Source organism: Cynoglossus semilaevis, chromosome 12 (genome assembly GCF_000523025.1).
Source record: "Cynoglossus semilaevis isolate Cse_v1.0 chromosome 12, Cse_v1.0, whole genome shotgun sequence".
Classification (NCBI taxonomy): domain Eukaryota; kingdom Metazoa; phylum Chordata; class Actinopteri; order Pleuronectiformes; family Cynoglossidae; genus Cynoglossus; species Cynoglossus semilaevis.
The window spans coordinates 5,751,055-5,776,817 of NC_024318.1; the positions used below are offsets into that span (position 1 = coordinate 5,751,055).

A 25,763-nucleotide genomic window follows, 5' to 3' on the forward strand; every position below is an offset into this window, starting at 1 on the left:
AAGAGACACTTGGTGTTCTTCCCTGTGGACGGGATGTACCTTCTCTGATCACCTGCCTTTGTTTTGTTGGCCTTTATAACCTCATAGATTCTGACAGGAACTAAACGTTTGATAAAGTCCATGACAGACGGTGTCAACTAATAGGAAGTTCTTGTTACGTAATTGCTGAATTAAGTAACCGGATCATACCCATTTTAGGTTAAAACTACTATTTAAAAAAAAAAAAAGGAGAAGCTGAAGTTGAGGAGGTTAACTCGAGTTTGTGCTAACGAAGAAGCTAACGGCTAACAGAACCGGAAGCTATAGTAAGTTATGAAAAGCCTTTAGAAGACAACGGTAATGTAAAGAAATAAACTTTAGAACTGTGCCTATTTTGTCCTTAAGAAGTCCTAAAAAACCACAGTAAGTTTCAGCTGGTGAATTCATTATGAAGGCTGGTAAGAGCTAATCACACCTAAGATAACATACAGCTTAATGATGTTAGCTGCCGCTAATCGGAGCTAGCTTCTCAAAGAGAACATTTCCAGGAGCTAATATTATCCAACACAAATGTTTAAAACGTCATAGTTCTATATAAAGTAAAAGATATATTGTTAAAAGAACCTTATATGTGCACATAGAAGTTGAAAGTGAAGGTAAGGTGACTTCAATATATCATCAGAAGTTTAAGTTTGGTGGAAAAAAAAAGTTGAATCTAAATATTTGTCACTAAATTGAAACTTTCACTTCTATTTAATTCAGACAAGGATATGAATGTATCACTATTAACACAATTTCACATGACGTCATACCAAATCCTGTTACAGGCATTTTTAAGCAATTACCATTAAGAAACAACAGAAATTAGAGAAGTTTGATAAAAGTAAGTTTCTACCTTTGCACTCAGTTTACAACTTTTACTGTGGGATTTCTGCAAATTGGAATTTTTTTTTTAATTCTGCTTTTTTCTCTCTTTCAATATCGTCATAGTAAGGAGAAGCTGTGCCCAACATAGGGTCACAGTTCATGTCTCTTTACTTCTCACACTGCACGTAGTTCTGCCACAGTCAACAAGCAAACTTAACAAACAGCTGTTTGTTTGATTTTTGTGTTCTTCTGCAAAGTTTGCTATGTATTTACTCTAGCCTATAAACGTTGACAAAACGTTTTAGAAAAGACCATCACCTGAGAAAGCCTAGTGAAAGTAAAGGAAAAACAACTTACATAAAAACCTCTAATTAAAAGAAGACAAGATACAGCAAGCTATTGAATGTTCACACAGGATAAAAGCATGCAATAAAAAAATCCTGTTTTGAAAGGCCTTTTGACACGAAACTGAAGCTAATGCTAACCAATAAATGTTATTTCAAACAAACCTGCTGAAAGATTAGATTAGATTAGATTAGAACTTAGAACTTTTGGAAGCAGGAAGAAGCAACAAGACAATAACAGAAATATTTTAAAAAAGAAATACAAACAATAAAAACAAACAGGTAGCTATGCCATTAATGAAACTGAGATAAAAATCTTTGTAGAAATGAGGGCTAACCATTAGCTAAAATAGTAGCCCTGCACCAAACAAAATCTCAAAATGTGTGTGTGTAACGCAATACAATGATCTTGGTTTCAATTTCCTTACTAAATGATTCACCCCGGCCTGTTTAGTTGAACACTGAGATACCTGCAGGAATTGGAAATTTTATTTTGTAGCCATCTAGTGTGACATTTAAACCAAAAGATATTGATAGGTCTTCTGTGTGTGAAAATATGAAAAGCAAACCAAAAAACTATCTCTGTCTCTGCATGAACTTTGTTGGTTTTATTAATGCTTCGTGTTTTTAAAATCCTTTCTGGTATTGCTCTTTTTCAGACCAAATGAAGCAGATTTCTCTCAGTGCACCTGCGGTTATGTCTGCGGTACGGAGGATTCTGAACATCTGTGTTGGTCTTCATTGGCTGCAGTAAGCAGTGGTGCGGCGTGGAGGTGAGTCCCACTTTAAAATCAGCATATTCTGGCATCTACAAGTGTTGTGGGCGATAAGTGCAGTCCTTTATCGTCGTTTATTCAACAGAACTATATCAGATGTTGTCGGTTTTTTGGGTGAGGCAGAGCTGGTCACATGACTCACCTGTCTCGTCTGGTCTTTGTGGTATTTGTTGTTGTGAAACTTTGGGTTGATTAAACTTACCAAACACACCAGTTACGGCACGCCATGAAACAATACAAATACATTTGGATTTGATCGTTACGTTCATTTCATTAAATAAAAAATAATGTAATAATACATTTCATGCACAGTCAAACCACTGCAGTTCCTGGTATTGTTACAGGAACTTAACAATTTTTTTAATGACTGGAAATGTGTCATTTATCCAGAAAAGTGATCAAAATCTATTTCATTGATATGAGTACGAGTTGATTCACTTCCCTGTGACAACATCGCTGCCTTTTGTCTTACATTTCTCTTTTAGTGGATGGATTTCAAATATATACAGTATATATATATATAACTTTTAATTCCCTTTGGGAGTTCCCTTTGTATAATTAAGGCTTTAATTTAGCCATGGTGATTAAAGGGAAGATGATAAAGCTAAATTAATTCAAAGTTAGCCTAAGGATGTATTAAGTAAATCAACAAACTAGTTAAATGTATCCTTTTCAAAATTCCACAGTACAGTATAAATGACTTATGGATCCACGGTTATCCCGGCTGCAAATCAAAAAATGTCAGTTTCACCTCTGTGTTTGAACTCCATTATTCAATGACACAAAGTGTCCACCTGAGGCAGTAGTGTACCAGCAGCTCCTGTTTCTCAGTGAGCTAAACTTACAGATTTTCACGATGGACTTTGGAGTGTGGAGTGGGAGGGAGTGTCTTTGACCTTTATTTCAGGAGCCAGTACTTTGTGTATTAACATTGAGAGCAGACTTATTCCAAGGGAGAGAGAGAGAGAGAGAGAGAGAGAGAGTGTGTGTGCGTGGACGTGGATCAGAATAGACCGTTCTCTCCAGTCCAGATAGTTTGGCAGCACAACTCTTCATGCGTCCTCACAGCTATGTGAAGTCTCCAGTGAGTGGGTGCTGGTGGTGACAGTGGGTCTTATCACCTGTGTGACAGTTCCACAATCTTTATCAGGTTCTAACTGACCTGGACTCTGCAGCTGTTGCTGCTACTTCACCTGCCTGAGTGGGTACGTGTCACAGACGCCCTCCTGTGAACACAAAACTAACTTTAAAAGTTTAAAAACCCAGGATCAGGATGAAAAAGAAATAAAAAAAGAAATGAATTGACATCAAAAGTCACCAGGCTCTTATTGGACGGTGCAGCTGTCAATCACTCTGTCATTCCTTCTTCTGAACTGTCTGTTTTACTCTAAAATTTAAAGGATTATTGAGTCACGATGATGAAGGAAAACCATTTGTAATGAAAAAAGGAGTGGGCTGAACATTGACCCCTGTGGAACACATTACACACCGTCCTAGTGAAATACCTTTGTTTCCATTATTCACCAAACGATCTTTTTTTGTAGAAAACCCGAGGTAGTGAACAGCTCAGGAAATAATTGCTTCAATTTAAATAAATCTACAAATCCACTGAAGGGGAGTTGAATTATTATTTTGAATTTATTAAGTCACTTTCTAAAATTATTAATTATTAATTTCAATCCGATTGATGTGAATGGATTAATGGCAGACTCTCAAAACAAAGCAATTAATATATAATGTTCTTTAACAACATTTGGCTCTGACAGAATTCAGGTGAAGGAAAAGTGTGTCAGTTCAAGATTCTCAGGTTAATTGCACTAATTGCATAAAGACTTCAGGTTCAAGAATGTGTTTACAAACAAAAGAAGGGAGACAGACTGGAACGGGACCAGGAGAAATCAGGTCAGTGGAAGAATCAGGGACGGTGAACGCCGAGGGGGTGTGGCTAAAGATTCCCAAACAAGGGCATGGCTCATCTTGTGTTTGCTGTTGGAGAAAATCAATCCATGTGAGCGTGGACACTCTCACACCTCTGTGTTCATTTCCTCACCTTTTTGAAGCAGAAAATCTTCAGAGGTCAAAGGTCAGATCAGGGTTATTCAGACATGAGTTTCCTCTTTATAGAGCAATGGATGTGCTGCACCCAAAACTCTGTACTTTAACATCAAACACTGATGTGTCGGTCGATCCAAAGGCTTCGACTGTGTCTGTGTGTGTGTGTGTGTGTGTGAGAGAGAAAAAGAGAGAGAGAGAGAGAGAGAGACTTTTAACTGTTAAATTTCTCTTGGCCCAAAGTTCAAAAACGCACACACACACACTCACTGTTGACTCTAAATCAACCATAAGTATGTATGTGAGTGCAGATGATTGTAATCTCCGTCGTGGAGGTGGTGAACCCCACCCTCACCTGATGACTGCTGGTAATTGCCCCATAAACCTGTAACCCAGAAAAGGCTTCAGCTGTGAGTGAATGAATAAATGAACTACAAAAGCAGGAAGAATTCAAACGTAACGAGTCTTAGACGCAGCCCTGAGGGATGCCACCTGACAGAAAGACAACTGTTGATCTGTTTTATTTTGTTTGATTCAAGAAGTCTAGACACACACACACACAGAGACACACACACAGACAGACACACACACTCATAGGAATGTTATTTTAAGTTATCTCTTCCTGTTTAGGGAATTCAACTATTTCTGTGCTGTTTCTTACTCTGATGTTTGAGTTAACGACAGTAGTTTAACCCTGGAATTCTTTAAAAAATAAGCCCTGTTTCAGAATGTGCCTAATGTTGTATTAGCTTTGGTAATTCTGTTACATTTCACTGTTTCTCATCCAGGAAGACTTCAGGCGTCAGCAGTGAAAGTTGATAACAGGCTGATAAAACGCTGCAGCTCGGAGATAAAGAGTGATAAACATAAATCTTTTTTTATCTGCTCTGGGTCAACGTATGTATGATGATGATGATGATGATGATGAAGACACTGATAGGTTAGGTGTGAGTCATCATCTGTCGCCGACCCAAACTGATAAAACTTGAGTCACTGAGCTAAAACAGTTCAATGATGGAACAAATGTGGGTGGATTTAAAAATTGTCCTCAACTTTTTATTTCTTCAGAATCTCTAAATACTTACTTGTCTTCATGCTGTTAGCCTGGTGGTGATGTCTGCTCTCACAGCCACGTCATTTGGAACAAATTTGTGAACTATTTAAAAGGATTTTGTCGCATACATTATTTTAATGAATACTTTTTTGTAACCTTTGACTGTCATTGAGCCTGTGATCGTGCTGGTGTTTGAGCATAGTGCAAACCTGTCACACAATATAACAGCACTGTGGTATTCAAGTAGGAACAGCTGCTGCAGAAGCTCTGTGTGGGTTTTGACTGCTGAAATGTGATTCCTGGCTCAGAGCACAGCGTTTGTTGCTGCGAACATGCCTGGTTCATGCAGGGAGAGCGTGATCAGCTGTGGGAGGAGCGGTCAGGAGGTAATCTGTCAGGAAACTGACTTCTCCTGTTCCACAGACTGCTGTGGTCGAGGTGTTTTTACTGCTAGCTTCTCTACATAAATCCTGCATTGTCCTGGGTTTTCAGCTTAAGTCACAGAGTTACTATGGCTTTGAGGGAAACACCATTCAATGACAACACTGTTTTCTTAACATGTTCCCGGTTCTTGACTAAATTCTCTAACTGGACTCAGATCTACTGATATACTTCAGGTTTCTGAGAGTAAATGTATGGCTTTTTCTAACTCACTGTTCTCAAACTACCGGCTCGTGGGCCACTCGTGTCCTGCGAACGCCTCAAATCTGGCTCGTGACTAGATCTCTATAATAATTTTTGCCCCAAAATGTATTTATAATAGTAAATGTTTTATTGTTAAATGTTTAAGTTGGTTATTTTACAAAGAGAGATAATGGTTTGTACTAGACTTCAGTTGTTACTGCAGCAGGATAGACACGTCGTAGTAACAGTAACTGCAGGGTGTGTATCAGTAAAGTGACTAAAGTTATACTGCACCTGGAAGAGAATTAAAGAAAATAAATTAAAGAAAAATAATCCACTTTGTAGCTACAGTTTGTACAGGCTTGGTATCAGTACAATACGAGTTGAAAAAAAATGTCCATTTGTTGGTAGACTATAACAGTATTCTAGCTGTGAGTTGACTAGTCTGACGTCTGCAGCCTGCTGCTGGACGGTGGCCTCCATGGCAACTTAAATCTAAATCTTTACATGCAGACGCTGGCTCAGCATTTTCAATATTTACCTGACATGATTTACTCTGCCACTGCTCAACCAGTTCTTCTTACTCAGTAGACATTAACAAAATGATTTGACCCAGTGAGAGTAATTTTGTGTCATTAGACTTTAGTAATGTTGGAGCCAGGACTGACTCGGTGTCGCAAGATCTGACTTTGTGTCAGTGTCGCACAGGATTCTGACCTCTTTCTTTAGGGTGAAATATTTTCTCCATATGAACCATGATCTTTTCTTAGACACAAAAACACACAGTGACGCAAAAAGTGATCACATGACACACCAAACCTGTGTCTAAGGTCAAATGCAGTGGAGTGGGAGGGATGTGACCTCAGAACGTTTTCGCCTCCCTATCATCAACAACAGTGCAGTCCAGTGTTTACTGTCAAGCATCTTAGTAAAAAACACAACAGTCCTCAACACTTATAGTCTGAGTGCCGCTGACCTCTGACCCATGACCTTGAGTCTAAACCTGACCATCAGGCTGCACTTATTGACAAATAAAGAACACGCAGAGACTGACATTTCCATCTAAGATGTAGCATCACATGAACTGACCTGACACAGAGATGTCAGACAGCAGTAGCATCACATGAACTGACCTGACACAACTCAGGTTAGGGCTGACTTTACTTATGTTTTTTTAAAGCTGTCGCTGTCATGTCTCATACAGCAAACCTAACCAGGACAGTGAACTTTGTGAACTGCGAACCGAAGAGTTTGCAATTCCTTCACCGTAATTCATCACTGTCACACAAACAGTGCACTTGAGGCAGCAGTACTGCAGCAGCCAGGTGTCAATGTTAAGTAAACAGCTGAGGCAGTGGAAATGTTGAATGTAACGGCTATTCTTCTTTTCTGAAATAATTAGTACCATCTAAAGTTGCTGCTCTGTTTTCTTGCTTTATGTAAACAATGACTATTACAGCAGCCTCTATGAGGCAGGAAAATGAATCAACAGAACACCTTATGCACATTCGTGTAATATTATATAACTGACATTTGTATTTTACACGTCGTTGAAGAGAACAGGTCAGGTCTGAATGCTCCGTCTGCTCTCATTTGCTAATTTTTTTCCAAACTCACTGAACCTGACGTGTTAAGACAGTCTTTTCCCTTCAGCGACCGGTTCCATAAATAAGGCGTCACATCCACATACAGTGGCTCCACACTGAAGTCACAGCCAATCAAAGTCCATTTCAAATAGAGAACAGCTCTGTGTGATGAAGAGCCAGTAAGAAACAGCTGAGGAACACAACGTTCTGCAGAATCTAATCGTGTCCCTCAAACAGAAGCTTCACTCTCCAGACGAAACCACAGACCACATGTGAACCAACAAGTGGCCGATCCTGTCGTTTCCTGTGGTGGCAGTTAGTTCTGTTTGACACCAGCAGCTATAAAATGTCTTTAAAAAGCACCGTAAAAACTGGGAAATCAGTCAAGGAGCTCTGACAGGGGCTTTTAGACTCCAGCAGTGAGCCTAGCAACGGAGAAAGAACCTACAACTGTCAGTGTCTACTGCAGTTGTTACAACAGCTACAGTAACTGACATCTACGGTCAGTGCTTATATAACAGCAAAAACTGCTAGAACGCAGCTTAAGCTAGAAATAATCATCTACTGCTGCTAACGTAACAAACTCAACCTAAATGGTTTGTTTAGCATACTGATGCTATGATGATAACAAAGGGCCAACAGTAGCCTCTGTTTAGCTATTTTAGCATCTAGAAAATCAACACAATTAGCTTTGATAGCTGTTAATGTGAAACACTCTTGACACAGGGTCAGTAGTTTTTTCTTTGTTTTTTTTTTAGCATTCCAAAGACTAGATAAACTTTGTCTGCTTTTAGCCCAGTGAGTTAGCTTCCTGCAGTAGCTACAGTACAGCAGCGATGTCATTAGCCTTTTATATTAGCTTCCATTAGTTTTCACTCTCAATCTGTGACAAACAACACATTTAAAAAGAGGAAATTCACACCTGTCTGTTTTCATCATGAAGTGTGTCGATTTTCAGGTGTTAAATACGATGTGACAGATACCGGTGCACACAGTCACTCAGAATCATGTCAGACCAGTGAACCACAACATTGGTGTAGTTTTGTTTGTTCCCAGCATTACATGCAATCATGAATACCAGCAACACACACACACACATACACATGTATGTCCAGGCAGGAACGACTCATAATAAAAACACACACATCGTCTGCTGTTTGGTTGTTGACCTGCTCACGTGTTTCTGACCTGTCCTATCTCTTGACCTCTGACATTTCAACTGTAACACAAATATGTAAACAGACTGGTGCTATCCTTGACCATAACCTTAGACTAACCCTCACCCAGACCTTAAAGGGACATTTCGGGTTCTGTCATGTGTTGATAGACAATATATTCCCATTGAATCAATCAACTCCTCTTTAATAAAATATTATAACAGTAACAAAAAACGGGCTACAAGGTTAGGTTAAGAATTAGAAATTGGGGGCAGGAGGGGGCGCTGCCCTCTATATTGAAAATATACAATGTTGATTTTTTTTTTAGCAGTACCCTATACAACCACACTTTATAAACAGTCAACAAAGTTTTTTTTTTCTAAAAAAAATTAATGATTAACATTTTAACGACTTGTTTTTTTGACCCCATGGGTAAAACTGGACCCCATAATTTGACTGTGTCCACAGATGATGTCCCCACGCTAACACAAACATATAGTGGCTGTGCCCACCCAGACTGGTCTCCCTTGTCTTCTCTTACTCAAACAGTCACAGTCAAACAATTATGATTGTGCTAAAGGTGAATGACTTTGATTTAAAAACAAAAGATTCTGAACGGCGGCCACAAACCCTTCCACTCTCCACTTCAGTGACTGCTAAACCTTTAGACGCTGTTAGACAGTTCAGGTCACCTTCTCATGACTGGACTCCTCTCTTGTCTTACCCTGTGATAGAAAGAGCTTATTTGTATTAGTCACAGTGCTAACCCCATACACTGACAAAAAATGTGATATGGTGGACTCTTCTGGTTTTGTTTAATCGTACTTGAGATTAAACACACAAAGTAAAGGTTAGTTTTATTTTGATGCTTTTTCTTTCTACCAGCATCAGGTGAAAACCAGGACTTGTCCTCACATGACTGAGAGTAACCTCCTCGTTCAGTCCTGACAATCTTGTCTTTGTTTTCCTGACCCTGTTATCTCTGCGTGGCAGGATTCTGGCCCTGAGATCTCGCTCCATCGTTCTGGTCCAGTTCCTCCTGTTAGAGGCAGCTCTAACTTTGTCAATGTTTGACCAGAGGAGAGGGTCTGGGGGCTGCACGTGACTCCATCTGCACATTTCATATTTCTAAGTGGGTGTACTATATACAGTAACACACCTGTCTGTGTCAAGTGCTGAAAAGATGGCTGAGGCAGTGATAGTGGAGTCATCCTGCAGTCGTTGCTCATGTTTCTGCTGATGTTGTTTAAAAGTGTGGCTGTTAAGTGTGTTTTTGTTAAAGACACCGACATAAACTTTGATATAACTGTGAGGGACAACTGTTGGTTACACGCCTGTTGTTGTTTTTGCCTCAGAACTGAGCTCCAGTCTGACATGTACTGACAGATTTTTATGCATCTGTGAGAGGAATGAAAAACAGGAAGATGGGATGGGTGGGATGGACTGATTTTTATTGCACAGGAAATTACAGGTACTACTGATTTTATTGCACAGGAAATTACAGGTACTAGAGAAAAATTTGATTTTTTTTTCTAGCAGCAGACAGAAAATGAAATGTACCAAACATATGAACATGTGTCACAATAACATCTCTAATACCACAGCTGCAGGGTCAGACTGCAGCAGGAGCTCAGATAATACTGCTGGTTCTTTCTGAGGTATCTTTATTGGTTTCGTACAATTTCCAGCTATCTACGCACCCCTTCACATTTTCCCATTTTTTAGCTTTCAGGGACATGGCTAGAATCCTGATTTGAATTTATCTTCTTAAATTGATTAATAAATTGCCTCAAAATGGGCCACGTTTACCAGGAAAACATATATTGTTGTTTAAAATGATATTCCCTCAAGAGGGTTGCACAAACATGGTGGAAATAAAATAAGAGCATTCAAACATTATCTAACACATCGCAAAATGCTAACTTGATAAAACCCGGAGGCTTAACTTTTAAGATGCTAATTATCATCATAATTAAATCTGTCGGGTTAACATCAAACAATCTAATAACTTTAATGTAATAGGTTTGCTAGCTTTAGCATGAGCAACAGGTAAATCTTGTTATACTCAGCGGCTCTTCAAACAACAGAGGCCGATTCTTATGGAGATTTAATTTGTTGTTTCTGTTATCCTAACTATGTGTGCTATTAGCATAACTCTGAAGAAGCTAACTGGCCAAAAAAGGGCAGGGGTTGAAGCTGCCTCAACATTTAGAGTCACCTCAAAGCAAAGGTTTGTTTTTATTCTGTTACGACTGCAAGATTCAAAAACAAAAGACTCAGGAGTCGCGAAGAGTTTAGCTCAAATATAGACATTTATTTCATCATCAACGACACCTTCAAGTTAAAAACACAAGCTTTACAGACTTGCAGAAAAATATATATAGTTTTGTGCTAACTCATCCTCATTCAAAAATCTCATTTCCACTCACACTTAACTTTACACTCACCACAAAATTGCACTGTTTAAAAACTAAAAATCTCTTTCTCTTGACCAATCAAGTATCAACGCAGCAGTGGCCACGTCTTTGAATTATTAAAATAAGGCAAATGTGCCAATTCACGTCTACCTGGAAAACAAAAAAAAAGGAAGGGCTAGCTGATTGATCATGTCTAATCATGACTCATCACATTTGCTTTTCATCATCTGAAGGTGCAAAAAGAAGCTGAGCGTGCATCTACTGTAGTCATCAGGTGTGAATCAACAGAGAGTTCTTTCATCACAGACTATACCCAGACTTTCCCCTTCAATATGAAGGATTTCATCATCACAATCGTTGTCCTCATTATCATCACTATGTCTTGCCGATCGGACCCTCAGTGGGTGATGATGAAAGACTGGTGAGTTCAGGGACAGTTAAGGTTATGACACATGGCTATTGTTAACTGCACCTAACTCAAAAGTAGTAGTTGTTTTATAAATTCAGCAATTAATGTCACATCAGTGACAAACTGACCACACGAGGCAGCAGTTGACCTGCAGCTTCTGTGTCATCACGATCTAGATTTGTTGTATGTTTTGTTAGGTGGCTAACGTTGTGTTTATTGTACTGGTGTCCCTGCCGGCAGCCAATATTTTCACTGAGGGCAAGGCTCTGTTTCTGGTTTCTGGTTTGAACAGCAGGGGGTGCTCTCAGTAGACTCAGTACTGGTGTCCCTACAAACACTTAAAAAACCTTAGCTGTCCCTTCGTCACCACAATGGCTTTCACAGAAGTGGCAAAAAAAGTGACTGTACTGTAGTTTTAAAGGCACATTAACGTTTTTTGTGTGTGTTTTTCTTAATTCTGGTCAGTTACAGTTAGTGTCTGTGCACAAAGGTCTGTGTGCTTCTCAGGTTGTAGACTCAATCCATGGGTCTCTTTATCTGTAATCGTTCACCAGTATGGTACAGTAGTGTCGCACTGACCCCAGCTCTGCCAGCCTGGGAACAGTCCGCTGCACATGCGTGGGCTTCCAAACTGGTCAAACTCTACTTCCACGACCTTCATGCCGACACCGACGTCTTCGTTCTTCTTCTGCCCCACAGCAGGCTGAATGCTCAGGGTTTTCAGGGCTTGGCCATTGCGTCCAATGTGCTTGAGGACATAATTTTTGCCATCGTTATTGTCCCAGAAGGTCTGAGTTTGGACCTTGAAGCAGACACAGAACTCTACGCGGTTCTGTGGTGCGACGTGGGCCGGCAGCTCCAGCACAAATGCAAAAGTATCAGTGTCGTGGCAGCCGTAGACATTGTTCATGAAGGTGCAGTTCACGTCTGTGAAGCTGGTCCACGAGTCAAAGGTGACGCGGACGTGCACTGACTTTTCGAAGCCAATGTTTCGGACCTTGACTGTGCCGGTTAGTGTGCGGTTCTGCAGGGAGCAGTTCTCCAGGCAGACGGAGTTCTGAATCAGGCGGTTCCTGAAGTCCAGGTAGTCAGAGGATGGCGGCTTGAAGTCCAGCGCTAGGTCACTCGTTGTGCTTATTTTGAGCTCCATGGTGGCGGTTTCCAGGTCACTCATGTCAAACTGCAGCTCCTCCAGACCGACGCCTTTTTTGGTCCACCTCTGGTACGGTTCTTCGTCAAACTTGTTAAAGACATGGATCGCTGTCAGAGACATTCCCTTAGAGTCAGCAAACACCACCCTCTTCTTCTCTGACTTGTTGTTCCAGGCGATGCTGCGATCATCTTCTCCGGCCTTCTGCTGGCTGCTGAGGCACGGCCTTAATGGCTTGTAGATTTTCTGGCCACAGCGGCGCCCCCCACTGGTCGTGGTCTTGGTCTGATTTACTCGGTTCTTGGCACGCTGCAGCTCTTCGTAGGAGCTGAGGAAGCCGTGCAGAGGCGGTGGAGAATGGCTGATGTAGAACCTCATGGCCACATCCATGGGCATCACAGGGCCGGGCATCACTGAGGGACTGAAGGACCTGAGGACACTGAAGACACAGGAGGGGAAAAAAGAAAAAAGGTCAGCTTCTGCTTGTCTCAACATTCACTCCAAAATGATGAAACTCTCTGTCAGTGTGAGGTTACACCAGTGACGCAAAAGTTAAACCAAAGAAGTCCAAAAAAGGTTATCTTTCAAATCTAAACCAGTCATAATGTCTTTGACTTTACATTTGAATTTCTGCTTCCAGTAACTACCATTTTAAGAGTTGTACTGAGTTTAGAAAAGTAGTTGACAACTACTAGTAGTAAAAAATAAAATCAATACAGTATTGACAAAAAACAAAACTAATACAAATAATTATATATTGACAATAGGCTGTTAAAAATACTTACATTTAGCAATAACTTAAATAATTATATATTGACAATAGGCTATTAAAAATACTTACATTTAGCAATAACTTTAATAACAATTGGATGTTTTCGTCATGGTTTAAGTTCCTTTAATTTAACTTAATATCCGCAGTTTTTGACTTTAGTTTAACCTTTAACGTTAATTAGGAGCAGCCCTGTATTTAAAAAAAAGAACATAAATAAAATGATAATTGATTCGATTAATTAGTAAGTAAAGTTTACCCGTTTTTTGTTTTTTTTTCAAAAGTATACAAAACTTTTAAGTAAAGTTTACCCGTTTTTTGTTTTTTTTTCCAAAAGTATACAAAACTTTTAGCCATGTCTCTGAACATAGAGAGACCTGCGGTAAATCATCTTCACGTTTCAACACAATCCAGATTTTTTTTTTTTTTTCCCCTGCAGGAAATTGACATTTTTCTACCTCTATAAACACATTCCTGTGTTTCAGGTGGGACCGGGTCTCTGAGAGATCTGGCTCTGCAGCCGGTTCTTACCTCGCAGCACTCATGGAAACCTTGGACCAAATGGTTCCAGTTGGTAGAAAGTGAGGCGGGTTTCTTCTTGGTGTTAGTTCAGTCCTGTAGACTCATGCTGTGACTCTCTCGCTCCTCTTCCTCGTCCTTCTGCTCTCGCTCCTCTTCCTCCTCCGTCCTTCCACTCAGTGCTCGTATTCCTCCGGCTCTGACAAATTTCTATTCACTCAGACCGGCTTTACGTTACCTGATCATGTGACTGCCAAGAACCAATCAGGCTTGAGCTGGCTGCTGTCCAACAAAGGGGGCGTGGTGCCGGCTCTGCGTGCGTGTGAATGCGCCCTCTACCGGTATTACAGTAAAACCTCACATTCTTCTCTGCAGAGTTGCAGTTATTTTAGTCGAGTTACATGGAAACCAGGAAAGAGGTGACGTGTGTGTGTGTGTGTGAAGAAACGTGTACTTCCCATCATACTGGTCTAAATTAGTTATGAAACAAAACAAAACAAAAACCAGGAACTCTAACTTACTTTACCCTTTTACACGTCAAAGTTGGAAAGTTTGTTTATTGTTTCAAGGCAGTTGAACACTGTCAGTATTTTAGCGTAACTTGAGTTTTATTTTATTTTTTCACCTTTTATTTGTTAATGTTCCACCAGTAGGAGTACAGTACATTAGTACCACCTTTTATTTGTTAATGTTTCACCAGTAGGAGTACAGTACATTAGTACATGGTTTGATACCATCTTTTTTATAATTTGACATGCAGATCCAGTGGTTTCTGCTCCCACATTTAGACTCATCTGGTCTATGTTTTTTCCTGGACTAAAGTTAATGTACCTGGAGACATTTGAATGTTTTCCCCCCAAACACCCTGAAATAAACACCCTGTACTGATGTGATGTCTCTGGTCCACTGCTGCCTCTTGTGGTCAGTCTGTAACACTTCGGTACTGGTGTTGAAGACAGTGTCGTTGCTGCGCAGTTCAGTTTCATGTTGGACATGGTCTGTCCAACAGTGTGGAGACATAGAACCGATTTATAGTTAAAACTTTAAAGCACATTTATTTATTTATTTATTTATTTGTTTATTTAGTCTTTCGACCTTCACGCCTGCTGTTGCGGCTGCTCTGGCTGCAGGTGCTTCTTATGTACATATTGCTCAAGCAGATATTTGTTATGGGCTGAAGGTAAAGACTGATGATCGATATTTGACTTTTCACACTGTCACTGACACAGGGGACCATAACAGCTGAGACACGGGGACAAGAAAGCAAAACCAGAGAAGCAGAGTTTGGACAGACAGAGACGAGGCCACGGAGCCCTTGTAAATTTGAACTGGTTGTGTAAGCCACTGTCTGCCAGTTGGCACGGTGACAGTTCACATAGCAACCAATTTTTTGGCACAGGGACAATAGACATCGGCAGAGGACACAATGTGGTTTGATTGGTCAATGGCTGTCACATGACTTGGATTTTTCCCACCAGCCGGGAGAGTCCAGAGCCAGTGTGTCTGTCTGACATAGCTGATTAAAATAGTCCTGATCCAGCAGGACTGTCCACACACTGCCGGCCCAAGATGAGCACATGAATTCAAGAGCCACCAGAGGGCAACTCCACCTGTGGCAGATCAAGTTTTACATGAATATATATTTTTTTGTTTATTGTTGCAGTGAGAAAAGGTCAGAAAATGAAAACCTATAAAACGAAAACACTAAGGTTACACCGACCTCAGAGTCAGCTGTGGATTGGCAGTCACAGGAACATTACAGCGTTACAGGCTGAGGCCAGACTTTGTGAAATACTGTACATCTAAATATAATTTCAGATTTGAATGTTTGATCAGGCTCGAGTCACTGTTACCGGGTCAGTTATCGAGGACTATTTTAAATAAAGTTCCAGTACATCAGTGAGGTTTTATTTTCTTTTTGCTGCCGTATGGGAAGTAATGTGTAACTAACATTCATTTATAGACACATTGACCTCATCTGAGGACAGGCTACGACCAGATAGAATCAGCTGTAAATCATAGTGTCACAAATAGGTGCTGAAAATGTTTGTCATGGTCACACATTGCAGTTTATCCTCTGGTCTTGACCCCCCAAGTCTGGATTCAGTTTTTGTTTGCTTGCTTTACTTGCCGTTTCTCTAATCTAGCCCAGAGTGTGGTAATATTTTTTGGCAAATTCCCAGTGTTCTGGTCCACTTTGAATGTACTGCTGGGCAAACTTTGAATAGTAATTTTCTATGGTATTTTACAAATTCTTTTCTAATGTTTTACAAAGAAATTCTGAAATTATATATATTTATATTTTATACATATTTATATATTTAGGTAAATGTTTACATTAACGTTGGTAGTTAATATGAATGATGATCTTTGATTTTTTATTATATTTTGTTTATTGATTTATTTATTGCGGACATTGCATTTGTTTTTGACATTTAATGGTTAAACAGTGAATGGACAATTTGAATAAAATGTTTTCCATGTCGAAGGTCATGGTGCTGTGAATACAAGGCTTCACACACAACAACCATCAGACTTGAGAAGAACAGTTCCACAGAATATATTTGCCTCCAGTTCCAGTAACACTGGTTGTCTTCTTTACCACTGTCATCAAACGCATCATTGTGATCGTCATCACTATGATGCACAGTTTCCCATTTGGTCTTTGTTTCTAAACGTGCTGCTGCTTCTTTTAATGTAATTTTTACACACCAGTTAAAAAAAAAACTTTTTTTGTTACATCACATTTTTTGTCAGAATTATGAATTTATTGTCCCTCAAAGACAATTTTTTTTTGTTACGTCACATTTTTTGTCAAAATTATGAATTTATTGTCCCTCAAAGACCTTGAGGAGAAAGGAGCAGATTGATCTCCACCTGTCGCTGCAGTAACTCTCCTCCACCACCATGTCGTTCATCACCTCCTCTAACACGGTCTCCTCCTCTGTTTTCTTTTCGTCAAGACTCCTCTTGATCATCGTTTCTCTCCTACTGCTGTCGTCTTTGTCATCTTCGTCGCGTCCTCGCTGCGTCAGCTTCATGTGGGCCTCAGCCGGTGCTTTCTTGCACGATCTGACCTTCAAGACCTTCTCTCCTTCGCAGGTGTTCCTTCTCTTCCTCAGCATTTCCATCAAATTCTTCCAGTACAGACTGGATTTCACACCATATGCCAAGCACAGGTCTGGTTTACCTGCATAACGGCACCAGTACCTGTAAGAGCAGAGGGAGCAAGGAGACAAATGAGGAAGAAAGTGGATGAGATAAGAGTCAAAAGAGAAAGTAAAGTCATAAATAAAAATAAAGGCTATTTAAAAAAAATTAAAATCAGTCTGACCATGTAGCAAAATAATCTTTGAATGTAAAAACATCCATTTTGTCTATCAATGTTAGTATTGGAGATAAGGGAGAGAATAAACAACTATTAAAGAAGATAAATATTTTATTAGCCCAGCATCAAGACGTCCAAACCAACCCTGACGTTCTTGTGCCTCCCTGCTGTGTCTCAGTGCTGCAGTTCAGCAGCAGGTTGACTCGGACGTTGCCAGATGTTTGCCAAACACAGCGATGTCCATCCTTGGTGGTCAGTTCTCCAGAGATTTGCACTAAGTGCTCCCTTCTCCTGTCTGCAGGAGGTGTGGCTGGCCTTGAACGAGGTTTGTCCTGTTTCACCTGCTGCTGCTCAGCATCAGTGACGAGGAGGACAAGGAGGAGCAGCCAGGAGCCGTGTGGAAGGACGCTCATGTCGGCTGAGGAGACATAGGAGAAGACGTCACCTCTGATTCAGGTTAAGGCTTTTATTTTTTAAGATTTTTTTTTCTGTTCCTGTTGTGTTGTCTAGATGGTTTAGTCTAAAAGAGATTGTGTCAAAAGCTACTTCTGCTCCGTTTTGGTGAATAAGGGTTATTAAGTCTTCAGGGAATTCTGGGATATGTTTAGCATAAAAGGTAGGTGAACAGAAGTCAGAAGCTTTTTAAGCTAATTTCTCAATAGAAGCTCTTTGTAACTGCAGTTTACAGGCTAACGCTATAATCTCTACGTTAACTTTCTGCTTGTTTTTCAATCATCAGCTACACTTTATTTTTAAACTTACATTTAGAAAAGAAATAGTCCCAGACTCACCTAAAAAATGTACCTAATATTAGCCAAAGTTAGCATCAAACATGGTTAAAGTATGAACTAAAGGTAAGTAGGTCTTAGTTTGGCTAACTGTAGCTAGCTTTAGCTGTGATAGCTGTGTTTGGGAAAACAAATCATCAGATATCATTCACTTTTTGAATACTTTTTTCCTTAAAAAATGTGGACTGAGATGTTGTTTTTGTTTTTTAACATTTTTTTACATTTCACACTCACAGTTTAGATGAAGAAAACTGTTTTTTTCACATGAACATTTTTAGACAATTATAAACATACAACATTAGATATAAAGAAAAAGAAATAACCACAATATTGCACACATGCATTTTCCTGCTTCCCGTCAGTAATATGTGATGAAAGAACTGAAACCATGCACTAGTTTTTTGGTTGGTCAGTTGTAGAAAAACATGCTCTAGTTTTTTGGTTGGTCAGTTGTAGAAAGAATCAGAGAATGGTTTTTAGTGTTAGTGAAGTGTTTTCTTACCATGTGGCGCTGCTTCACAGCTCGGAGACACTGTGAAGCTCAGGGGCCACAGCCTCTGCAATAAAAGAAGAGGATAAAGAAGGAAAAAGAGGAGGACACAGAGGAGGGGTCTGTACAAAACAAAGCCCCTCTAAACCAAACTGAACCCAGAGTTTGTTTGAGCTGTCACTCAGCAACATGCAAAAGGAGAAAAAAAAAGTTTTATTTTGAGAAAAATAAAATTTGTTGCCTACAAATCAAAAGTAGGCTTTATTTCTCATAAAGTATCCAAAACAGGAAGATGAAAGAAGTTTCAGCTCAAAGTTTGAAGTTCTAGCAGAGGCAGAAAGCAAGGATTTAATATAGATTTTTAACTATAAAGTCCTGCAAAAGACCAATAAAAAAATACCACCTCTTGTGACGTCATAGTCCCCTCCGAGAACACATGAAAGTCTGCAAAACACTAGCTGCAGATTTTTTTCTTTTGCGTTTGTGTGTTTTTGTATAAAAGCATTACATGTGTCCACCATCAATCGTGCAGTTTTACGACAGTGACGCTGTGTCACAACCGGCTGATGGCGCTATTTATGTATTATCTGATTATTTTACTCTGCTTCTTCAGGTTCGTGATACACAAGCTGACCACCAGAGGGCAGCAAAAGACCAGCAGCCCCCTTCGTCCCGTTAGCTACAACAGGTAAGAATCTGGTTCATTATCTCACACCTAACAGTAAACTCCTGCCGTGCATTTAAAAGAGAGTTTGCCAACACGGAAATGCACTAAATACCACATTTGAACTGAGGGTGGCAGCAGTGATCCAATAAGACTTTTGAGCAATCAAAAATGGGAGAGTGAGAGGTTTACAAACTTCAGTTTCTTCTTACAGTCTGCCTACAGGGAGACGGGAACGTGTTTCTACTTTTTTACAACAAACACGAATATGGAGACAATAAAAACGACTATGATTAGCACTGCAAATTGACTCGGTGTTTGATGAAGCCTCTATCTGCTGTCTTGATCTGCAGCTGCCAAATTAAAATGATTAGAATGTTTCTGGCAGATTATCTATTATAAATACTTAAAACTATATTCAAGTCTGAGGTTTTTTGTTTCATAATCAGATCATTGATCAGAGCCTTAAGCCTCAAAAGTGTCTGTTCACACACAAATTAAGAGATTAGATAGCATGTGTGTGTGTGTGTGTGTTTATGTGCACTTTGCTGTAGGCTGAGGGCTGAGTCTGTTCTGACGCAGACGGACTGATGGGGCTGGACCCACGCCTGTTTCCTTCACACCTCTCATTACACCCGCCGGCGAATCTGGCTGTAGGTTCATCTGGGAGGTGAAGAGTTGAATGGCCACTCATATATGTGTATGTGTTAAACCTGTGTGAACCTGCAGGTCACACACTGCATCATGGCTGATGTTGCAGTTGATTCTTGTACAAGAACGCGGTGTGCTAACGTAGACGTGGGTGGGGCTTAATTTGCGAACTGGTGCAGATTTCTCATATTCAACTCGTGACTGTGTTCCTACCCGGCAGGTAACAACACAAACGTTGGACACGGTGTGTATTCACACACCCTTAAAATCAGACTAAACACGTGTGAGTAGACGGAGACTTTTCCAACGAGAAACTGAAGTTTTTGAAGCGTCAAGTCCATAGAAAACAATGATGCTGGCCTGCTGCCCCTCTGTGTGGTCATCTGGTGTGATCGAGCTGGATGGAATGAAATGTAAACATCAAAAACACAAAACAATATTTATACCATCAGCTCCAGGGCGGATATACGTCCTGTTTCTGTGTCCCAGTGTTTTGGTATCAGTGTTTGTCTCCGTGGTCTTGGTTGTAATATTTGGTGATATACAAAGGTGTGTAACAGTGTTGATATGGTAACTGTCTGTGGAAATATGTGTGTGAAGGACGCCCTCTACTAAACAAGATAATGATACATAAATGCCCAGTAGGAGGAGACATACACGTGTTTTTTATGTGCGGTTGATTTGATTGATTTTCCATCATCGTAGTATAACATGAAGTAATTTTGACCTAACGTAGCTTACGTTTAGCTGCTTCTGATAACAGCCTTGGGGCTGTGATACACACACACACACACTCTTCCACACTCACTCACACGGGGCTGCAGCTGCATTCCTGTTCGCTGGTTTGTGATGATTCGTCGTAGCTGTCTGAACTCTTGTCCTGAGAATCCAAACATGTTAGGGGTTGTGACCTCTCTGTATTAGTTTAGCACAGATAGGTGTCACTGTGGTGAGGATCAACCGCAGCGACGGTGAACACAACTGACGCGCAGGAATGACAACAACTGCCCATGATGCTGTTTGACAGTTTTGTTCGCAAATAAGCCTTACACGAAATAACAAAAGTCCGCGAAGTCGATCACGATCGATACGTTTCTTATGATTAAATATTGTAATTTAGATCTAGTTTATGATTAAATATTGTAATTTAGATCTTTATTATCTCCCATGTCTGAAAGGAGAAGAAATAAGAATAAAGTTTCTCCATGGATTTAAGGACTGATCTCTCACGACCAATTTATAGGAAATAAAAGCTGTTGATCAGATGTTACGTATGTTGGGTCTAAACGTGTTATTCTGTGACTTGAGGGTCATGACATTGACTTGACACGAGGCAGCAGTGAACGACAGGCCGTGAGTTAAAAACACTGTGCTGTCAGTAATCTTACTGTTTTTTTTTCCACCGAACATCTTTGTGTTTTTTCTGAACTTTTTGAGTTGTGACTTGTGTGAAGAAGATAGCCTTTGAAAACACCTTAGTTTGTCATTGTTGGAGCTGAAGTGAAACCACCTGTGATTCTGCCTCAGGATTCATGCATAGACAAACCTCAACACTTAAACACACACAGACGCGTAAATGTAAAGCTGTTCACAGTGGTTCAGGGCGCGGCGCCTCAGCCTCAGAGTTCATGAATCGTCTGAACTCTTGAACTGAACTATGGAATGTGGCAGACAGTCAGTCAGACAAGCCGCCTGTCAAACTGAACAAGACAAATCTGTCCTAACAAGTCCACTAAACCAGAGCCAGAACTTGCATCTGTATAGACCAGAAACCAAACCGTACGTCCAGATCTCAGTTGGTCCGTCCAGTGGAGGAGGTTACAGTTCATTCTGATGCCACACTCGCTGACCTAAGGAGAAATCTGTGAAAACTGTACCTAAACTCACCTTTTTATTTTGAAAAGTTTGGTGATGACTTTGAGAGAACCGACTCAAAGTGAGACATCGGAAAATGCAGGTTGTGTTTGGGTGTGGACAAACATTTCCGAGGCTTTGTTTAACCTAGAGATATCAAAATAGTTCTGTGAAGTTTGTGCAAAGAGGGATTCTACAGGAGCTGGTTGTCTCAGAGCAAAACAAAATAATTATGGACTGTCATCTGCACAAATTCTCAGAAGTTCACCAACTGAAGGAAGATCACTTCTGGAGTCACGCGCAGCAGCTGTTGGAGTGTGGACAGAAATGGCAGTCGTTGAGATGATCTGTATTTCAACTGCAACTGTGACAGAAACCAGTGTTGGTGCAGAAGGAACTAAACAGAAGGACTGACAACTGCAGGAACCACTGACGCTGGTGCAGTCACTGGAGGCTGAGCTCTGTGAGTGCAGGAACCATCCAGCAGTTTATCTACATCGCCCACTGAACAACAGGTGTTAGAGCAGGAAGGTCTGCAGGTACCGCTGGTGGAGCAACAATCACAGGAAAAGCATCTTAACCCCCACAGCTGTACCGAAGCTCCTGATTGGCCCATTCCAGGCAAACATATGTGTGAACATTCCAGCTTCATACACAGCTCGTTCAGAAATGGCCAGACACGGGCACATGTCCAGGAAAACTCTCCTTCAAGGTCAACAGTTTAATTCTTAGACTGACCCTCAGTCATGACCTTCGAGGTCAGGAGTTCAAATCCCAGTCTCTTTTGCTGCAGTGTCGTTGACCAGGACAGAGAAGCCTGACCCAGACCTGACCTTCCTGGACTTTTTTTCCTTACACATAGAGAAGAATGCTACCACAAAAAACATAACTGAGTTCAAATCTGTAATTTGGTTTTTAAAAAAAGGAAAACGACATTTTTAAAACAGCACTATGTGTCTGTGCAGATGTAATTCTGTAATTTCAATTTGTGATATTTTACAGTCAACACCTTTGGGCTGAGTGGTAGTGGGCGGAGCCTCGTAGCTCTCACAGCTGTTAACTTTTCCTCACTGAGCCTCATTAGCTTCAGTCAGAGCTCAACCAATGACCAGAAAAAGACGTTCCAGAAAACACTTCCTGATGTTTAACAGCTTGTGTTTATCTGCCGATGTTAATCCACTGTTCTCAGAATCAACGTGAGCTAACACAGGGTCAAAAGGTCAAAGGACATGCTCATGAGATGGTTCCTGAGAAGAACTGCCGATGCCGATCACTTCCACAGAATACAGGAGGTTATTCATTCACCTCTTCTTAAACCGTAGTCAGGTTGTCCAGAAGAGGCTGATTCTACAAACGTCCTTAAAAAGCTAAGCTAAAAGCTAAATGCGACAGTTACGTTTCAGATACTGTCTCACAGCTGTAGAGAAAATCTTTAATTTTAGGGAAACAGGAGCTGCTGAGCCACTGCTGCCTCCTGTGGTGTGTTTGTGTCACTGAAACAAATGTTAAGTAAGGAGTTTAAACACTGTAGTAACACAGGTCCAGTTAGGTACGTGCATTATTTTTGGACTTCATTGTTTGAAACTGACCACACGAGGCAGCAGTCGACAGCAGTGGGGCAACAGCTACTCTGTCACTGACAGATAAAATCAGCGATTTTCTCTGTGGACTTTGGTGTGGGAGAGAGAGTAGTGGTGTACAAAAAAGTTCTTTCTTCATGTTGAAAAAATCTGTGTCGCAGTAAGCTTGGATTCCCAATGACAACAAGGATTGTCATTAGACAAGAGAGTTGTAAGAAGTGTCATCAGGACCGCAGGTGATGTTGAAAAAAACCAGTGAAATAGGAAAACTGGTCAGTACTGCTGAGTTTAAGTGGCTGTTCTGTCAGTGTCAGGAACTATTTAAATGTACAGTAAAAAAGACCTCCGGCTGAATCTCCACAGCCTCAGTCTGTGACACAATAGCAGCCAAAGGTCAGTGAGACTGAGTCAGCACGAAAACGTTCAATTACAGGAAGTAAAAAAAGAACGTAAAAACCACTGAGATTTCAGCTACAGCTTCAAAAATAAATCTTAAGAAAACACAACGCTGCAGCAGCCGCCGACACGAAGCCGGCCACCAGAGAGTTTTAATCCCAGTCACCATCTGACCCCACGTTCTCCCTCATTTCACTAATGTACGTCCCAATCAAGACCCAGACCTGACCCAGAAAACTAACACAGATCTGCGTTTCAATCAAGACCCAGACCTGACCCAGAAAACTAACACAGATCTGCGTTTCAATCAGGACCCAGGCCTGACCCAGAACAGCAACAACAGGCGACATGAAGCTGAGCTGAGAGGGTTGTTTTTATATCTTACAGCTTAGAGAAAATAGAAAAAGAAAAGACAAAAAATAGCTTCTCATGGTTCAGAGAGAGAGAAATGGATAAAGGACAAGAGTCAGCAGTTTCACGGGAAACTGTTCTCAGTTAAAGATCCAGAACAACAGGATCCAAACAGAGGTAGAACTCAGAACATCATAGATTTTGTGTAGATTATGGAAACAATAGACAAAAATAAATAAAAGTTCATTGACTTAAACTTTTTTTAGGGATGAACAAGATAAGAATATCCTGTTTAAATATGTTATTTTTTAAATATATCTCTATTATTTCTTATAATAATAGAGACATATATATCCTGTTTAAATATGTATGTATGTAATAAATATGTATATATTTCTTATAATAATAGAGACATATATCATTCACTGAAGACTTAGCCTTGTGTGGATGCTAATGATTAGCTAATGATGCTAATGTTGATGTTAGCATCTTACTAAAGAACCTTCTAGAAGGTCCCCTGTATGACCTTGTAACTCTTTGCCAGTGTTTCAGTTCATTTTTACTCCGTGTGTGTGTGTGTGTGTGTGTGTGTGTTAATACAATGACAGCTCCTGAAATGTGATTTTAAAAAAGAAACAAGGCAGATTTATTTTTCTTCAAATGTTCTATTAACACCAGAACTGTACAGCAGCTACAGATTTAAACATGAAAAGAAAATTTACATTTAACTCCTTATTTAGGAGAAAGTGCTCACTCCTTCAACACACACTCACACACACACTCACAAATACGTGACACACACACACAGAAATCGAATTAAACTAATAAAAATAATAATAGCAGTAATAAAAATAAAATTTTCTCTACACAGTGAGTCTAACAGTGGAAAAGGTTAAATACAGCTTATTCATGTTAATGCTACTTCATTTCAGTATAATTATTATTATTATTATTAATATTAATATAAAACTGTTAGAAATACACAGTTACAGCACATTCTGTACATATAGCTGTTTCATGATCAAACCATTTCTGTGTAAAAAAAAAAAAATCAAGTGCAAGATACATCAGTGAAATCTGTGATTTCCTGTAGCATTCTGGGAAAAATGACTAAATATGTCTTTGTCTTTCTGCATTATCCAAGGCCACAAGTCCACTAATCCACAGGAGCAGGGAACCAATGAGAGACAGAGGGCGGAGTCACAGTATTGGAGGTAAGAGTTCCACATTTGAGAATACACCAAACCTGTACTTTTGTGGAAATATATATATATATATATTTTCATCAGTGTGGTTGTATAAGGCAGTGACACATCAGAGACAGAACCAGCTGCAGCCACAAATGCTAGCTCTCAGTATGTTACCGTAAGAATCTGTTAACTGCATTATTTTGAGGTTGGAGAGACTTTTCTGATATAAAAAAAAAAAATTGTCAAACATAATTTTTCCCACTCCAAAGTCTACAGAGCAAATCGGTGATTTGAGCTCACAGAGCGGTGGCTGCTGCTGGTCTGCCGCTGCCTTGTGTGGTCATCATGGCCGTATTTTAAACACTGACGTCACAAGGCGACCACAGTGCTTCGTTGTGGTTTGTGAACCACTAACTATCTTGATCGTGGTTTACAACCGTTTTATGCTAAACACCAAAGTCTATTAAGAAGACTGTGGGGTTTAACATGACTTTGTCAACGTGACTGCCTCTATCAGTATGTCTAGAAATGTTATGTTGTATCATAAGTGTTTGAAATCATTTGTACAGGTTTCTTCGGTGACACCTGCTGACCACTCAGGGCAGTAGCACAACAGACCTTCTGGGTTGATATGAACTAAAATCCCAAGTTCCCACAATGACCCTTGTCATTAGAGAGTTAGTAATTCACAAACATCGGTTCACTGATGAATAGTTACACACCATTGTCCACACTTAGTATCACACTAGTATCCACTTTAAGGTTACA

At 40.2% G+C, this 25,763-nt stretch overlaps 2 protein-coding genes and 2 long non-coding RNA genes across 4 annotated transcripts in view; 2 read left to right on the top strand and 2 right to left on the bottom strand.

The window, feature by feature from the left end:
- The window catches only part of LOC103387174 (uncharacterized), a 27,004-nt gene continuing 1,241 nt past the window's right edge, over positions 1–25,763 (top strand). Inside the window, exons 1-5 of the long non-coding RNA XR_001760822.2 lie at positions 1–305; positions 1,850–1,963; positions 17,333–17,487; positions 18,923–18,997; positions 24,950–25,019. This is a non-coding gene — a long non-coding RNA (uncharacterized LOC103387174). The remainder of the gene's footprint in view (positions 306–1,849; positions 1,964–17,332; positions 17,488–18,922; positions 18,998–24,949; positions 25,020–25,763) is intronic.
- Positions 9,922–11,036, top strand: LOC112487865 (uncharacterized). The gene is made up of 2 exons (XR_003051359.1): positions 9,922–10,293; positions 10,326–11,036. It is a non-coding gene; the product is annotated as an uncharacterized LOC112487865 (long non-coding RNA).
- LOC103387171 (protein phosphatase 1 regulatory subunit 3C-B) lies at positions 10,733–13,918 on the bottom strand. Its single transcript, XM_008321704.3, has 2 exons — positions 13,716–13,918; positions 10,733–12,854 (listed from the first exon to the last, which is right to left on the bottom strand). The coding sequence occupies exons 1-2, from the start codon at positions 13,727–13,729 to the stop codon at positions 11,813–11,815; spliced, it is 1,056 nt and encodes a 351-aa protein (XP_008319926.1). The 5' UTR covers positions 13,730–13,918; the 3' UTR covers positions 10,733–11,812.
- fgfbp3 (fibroblast growth factor binding protein 3) lies at positions 16,495–18,402 on the bottom strand. The gene is made up of 3 exons (XM_008321706.3): positions 18,322–18,402; positions 17,176–17,449; positions 16,495–16,913 (listed from the first exon to the last, which is right to left on the bottom strand). Exons 2-3 carry the CDS (start codon positions 17,442–17,444, stop codon positions 16,532–16,534), a joined length of 651 nt encoding a protein of 216 aa, XP_008319928.1. The 5' UTR covers positions 17,445–17,449; positions 18,322–18,402; the 3' UTR covers positions 16,495–16,531.

Excerpts from the sequence above, each read along its gene's own strand:
- fgfbp3 (XM_008321706.3), bottom strand. The coding sequence starts at position 17,444 with ATGAGCGTCCTTCCACACGGCTCCTGGCTGCTCCTCCTTGTCCTCCTC. Across the intron at positions 16,914-17,175 it reads GGAGGCACAAGAACGTCAGG|GTACTGGTGCCGTTATGCAG; the intron begins GTTGGTTTGGAC and ends CTGCTCTTACAG.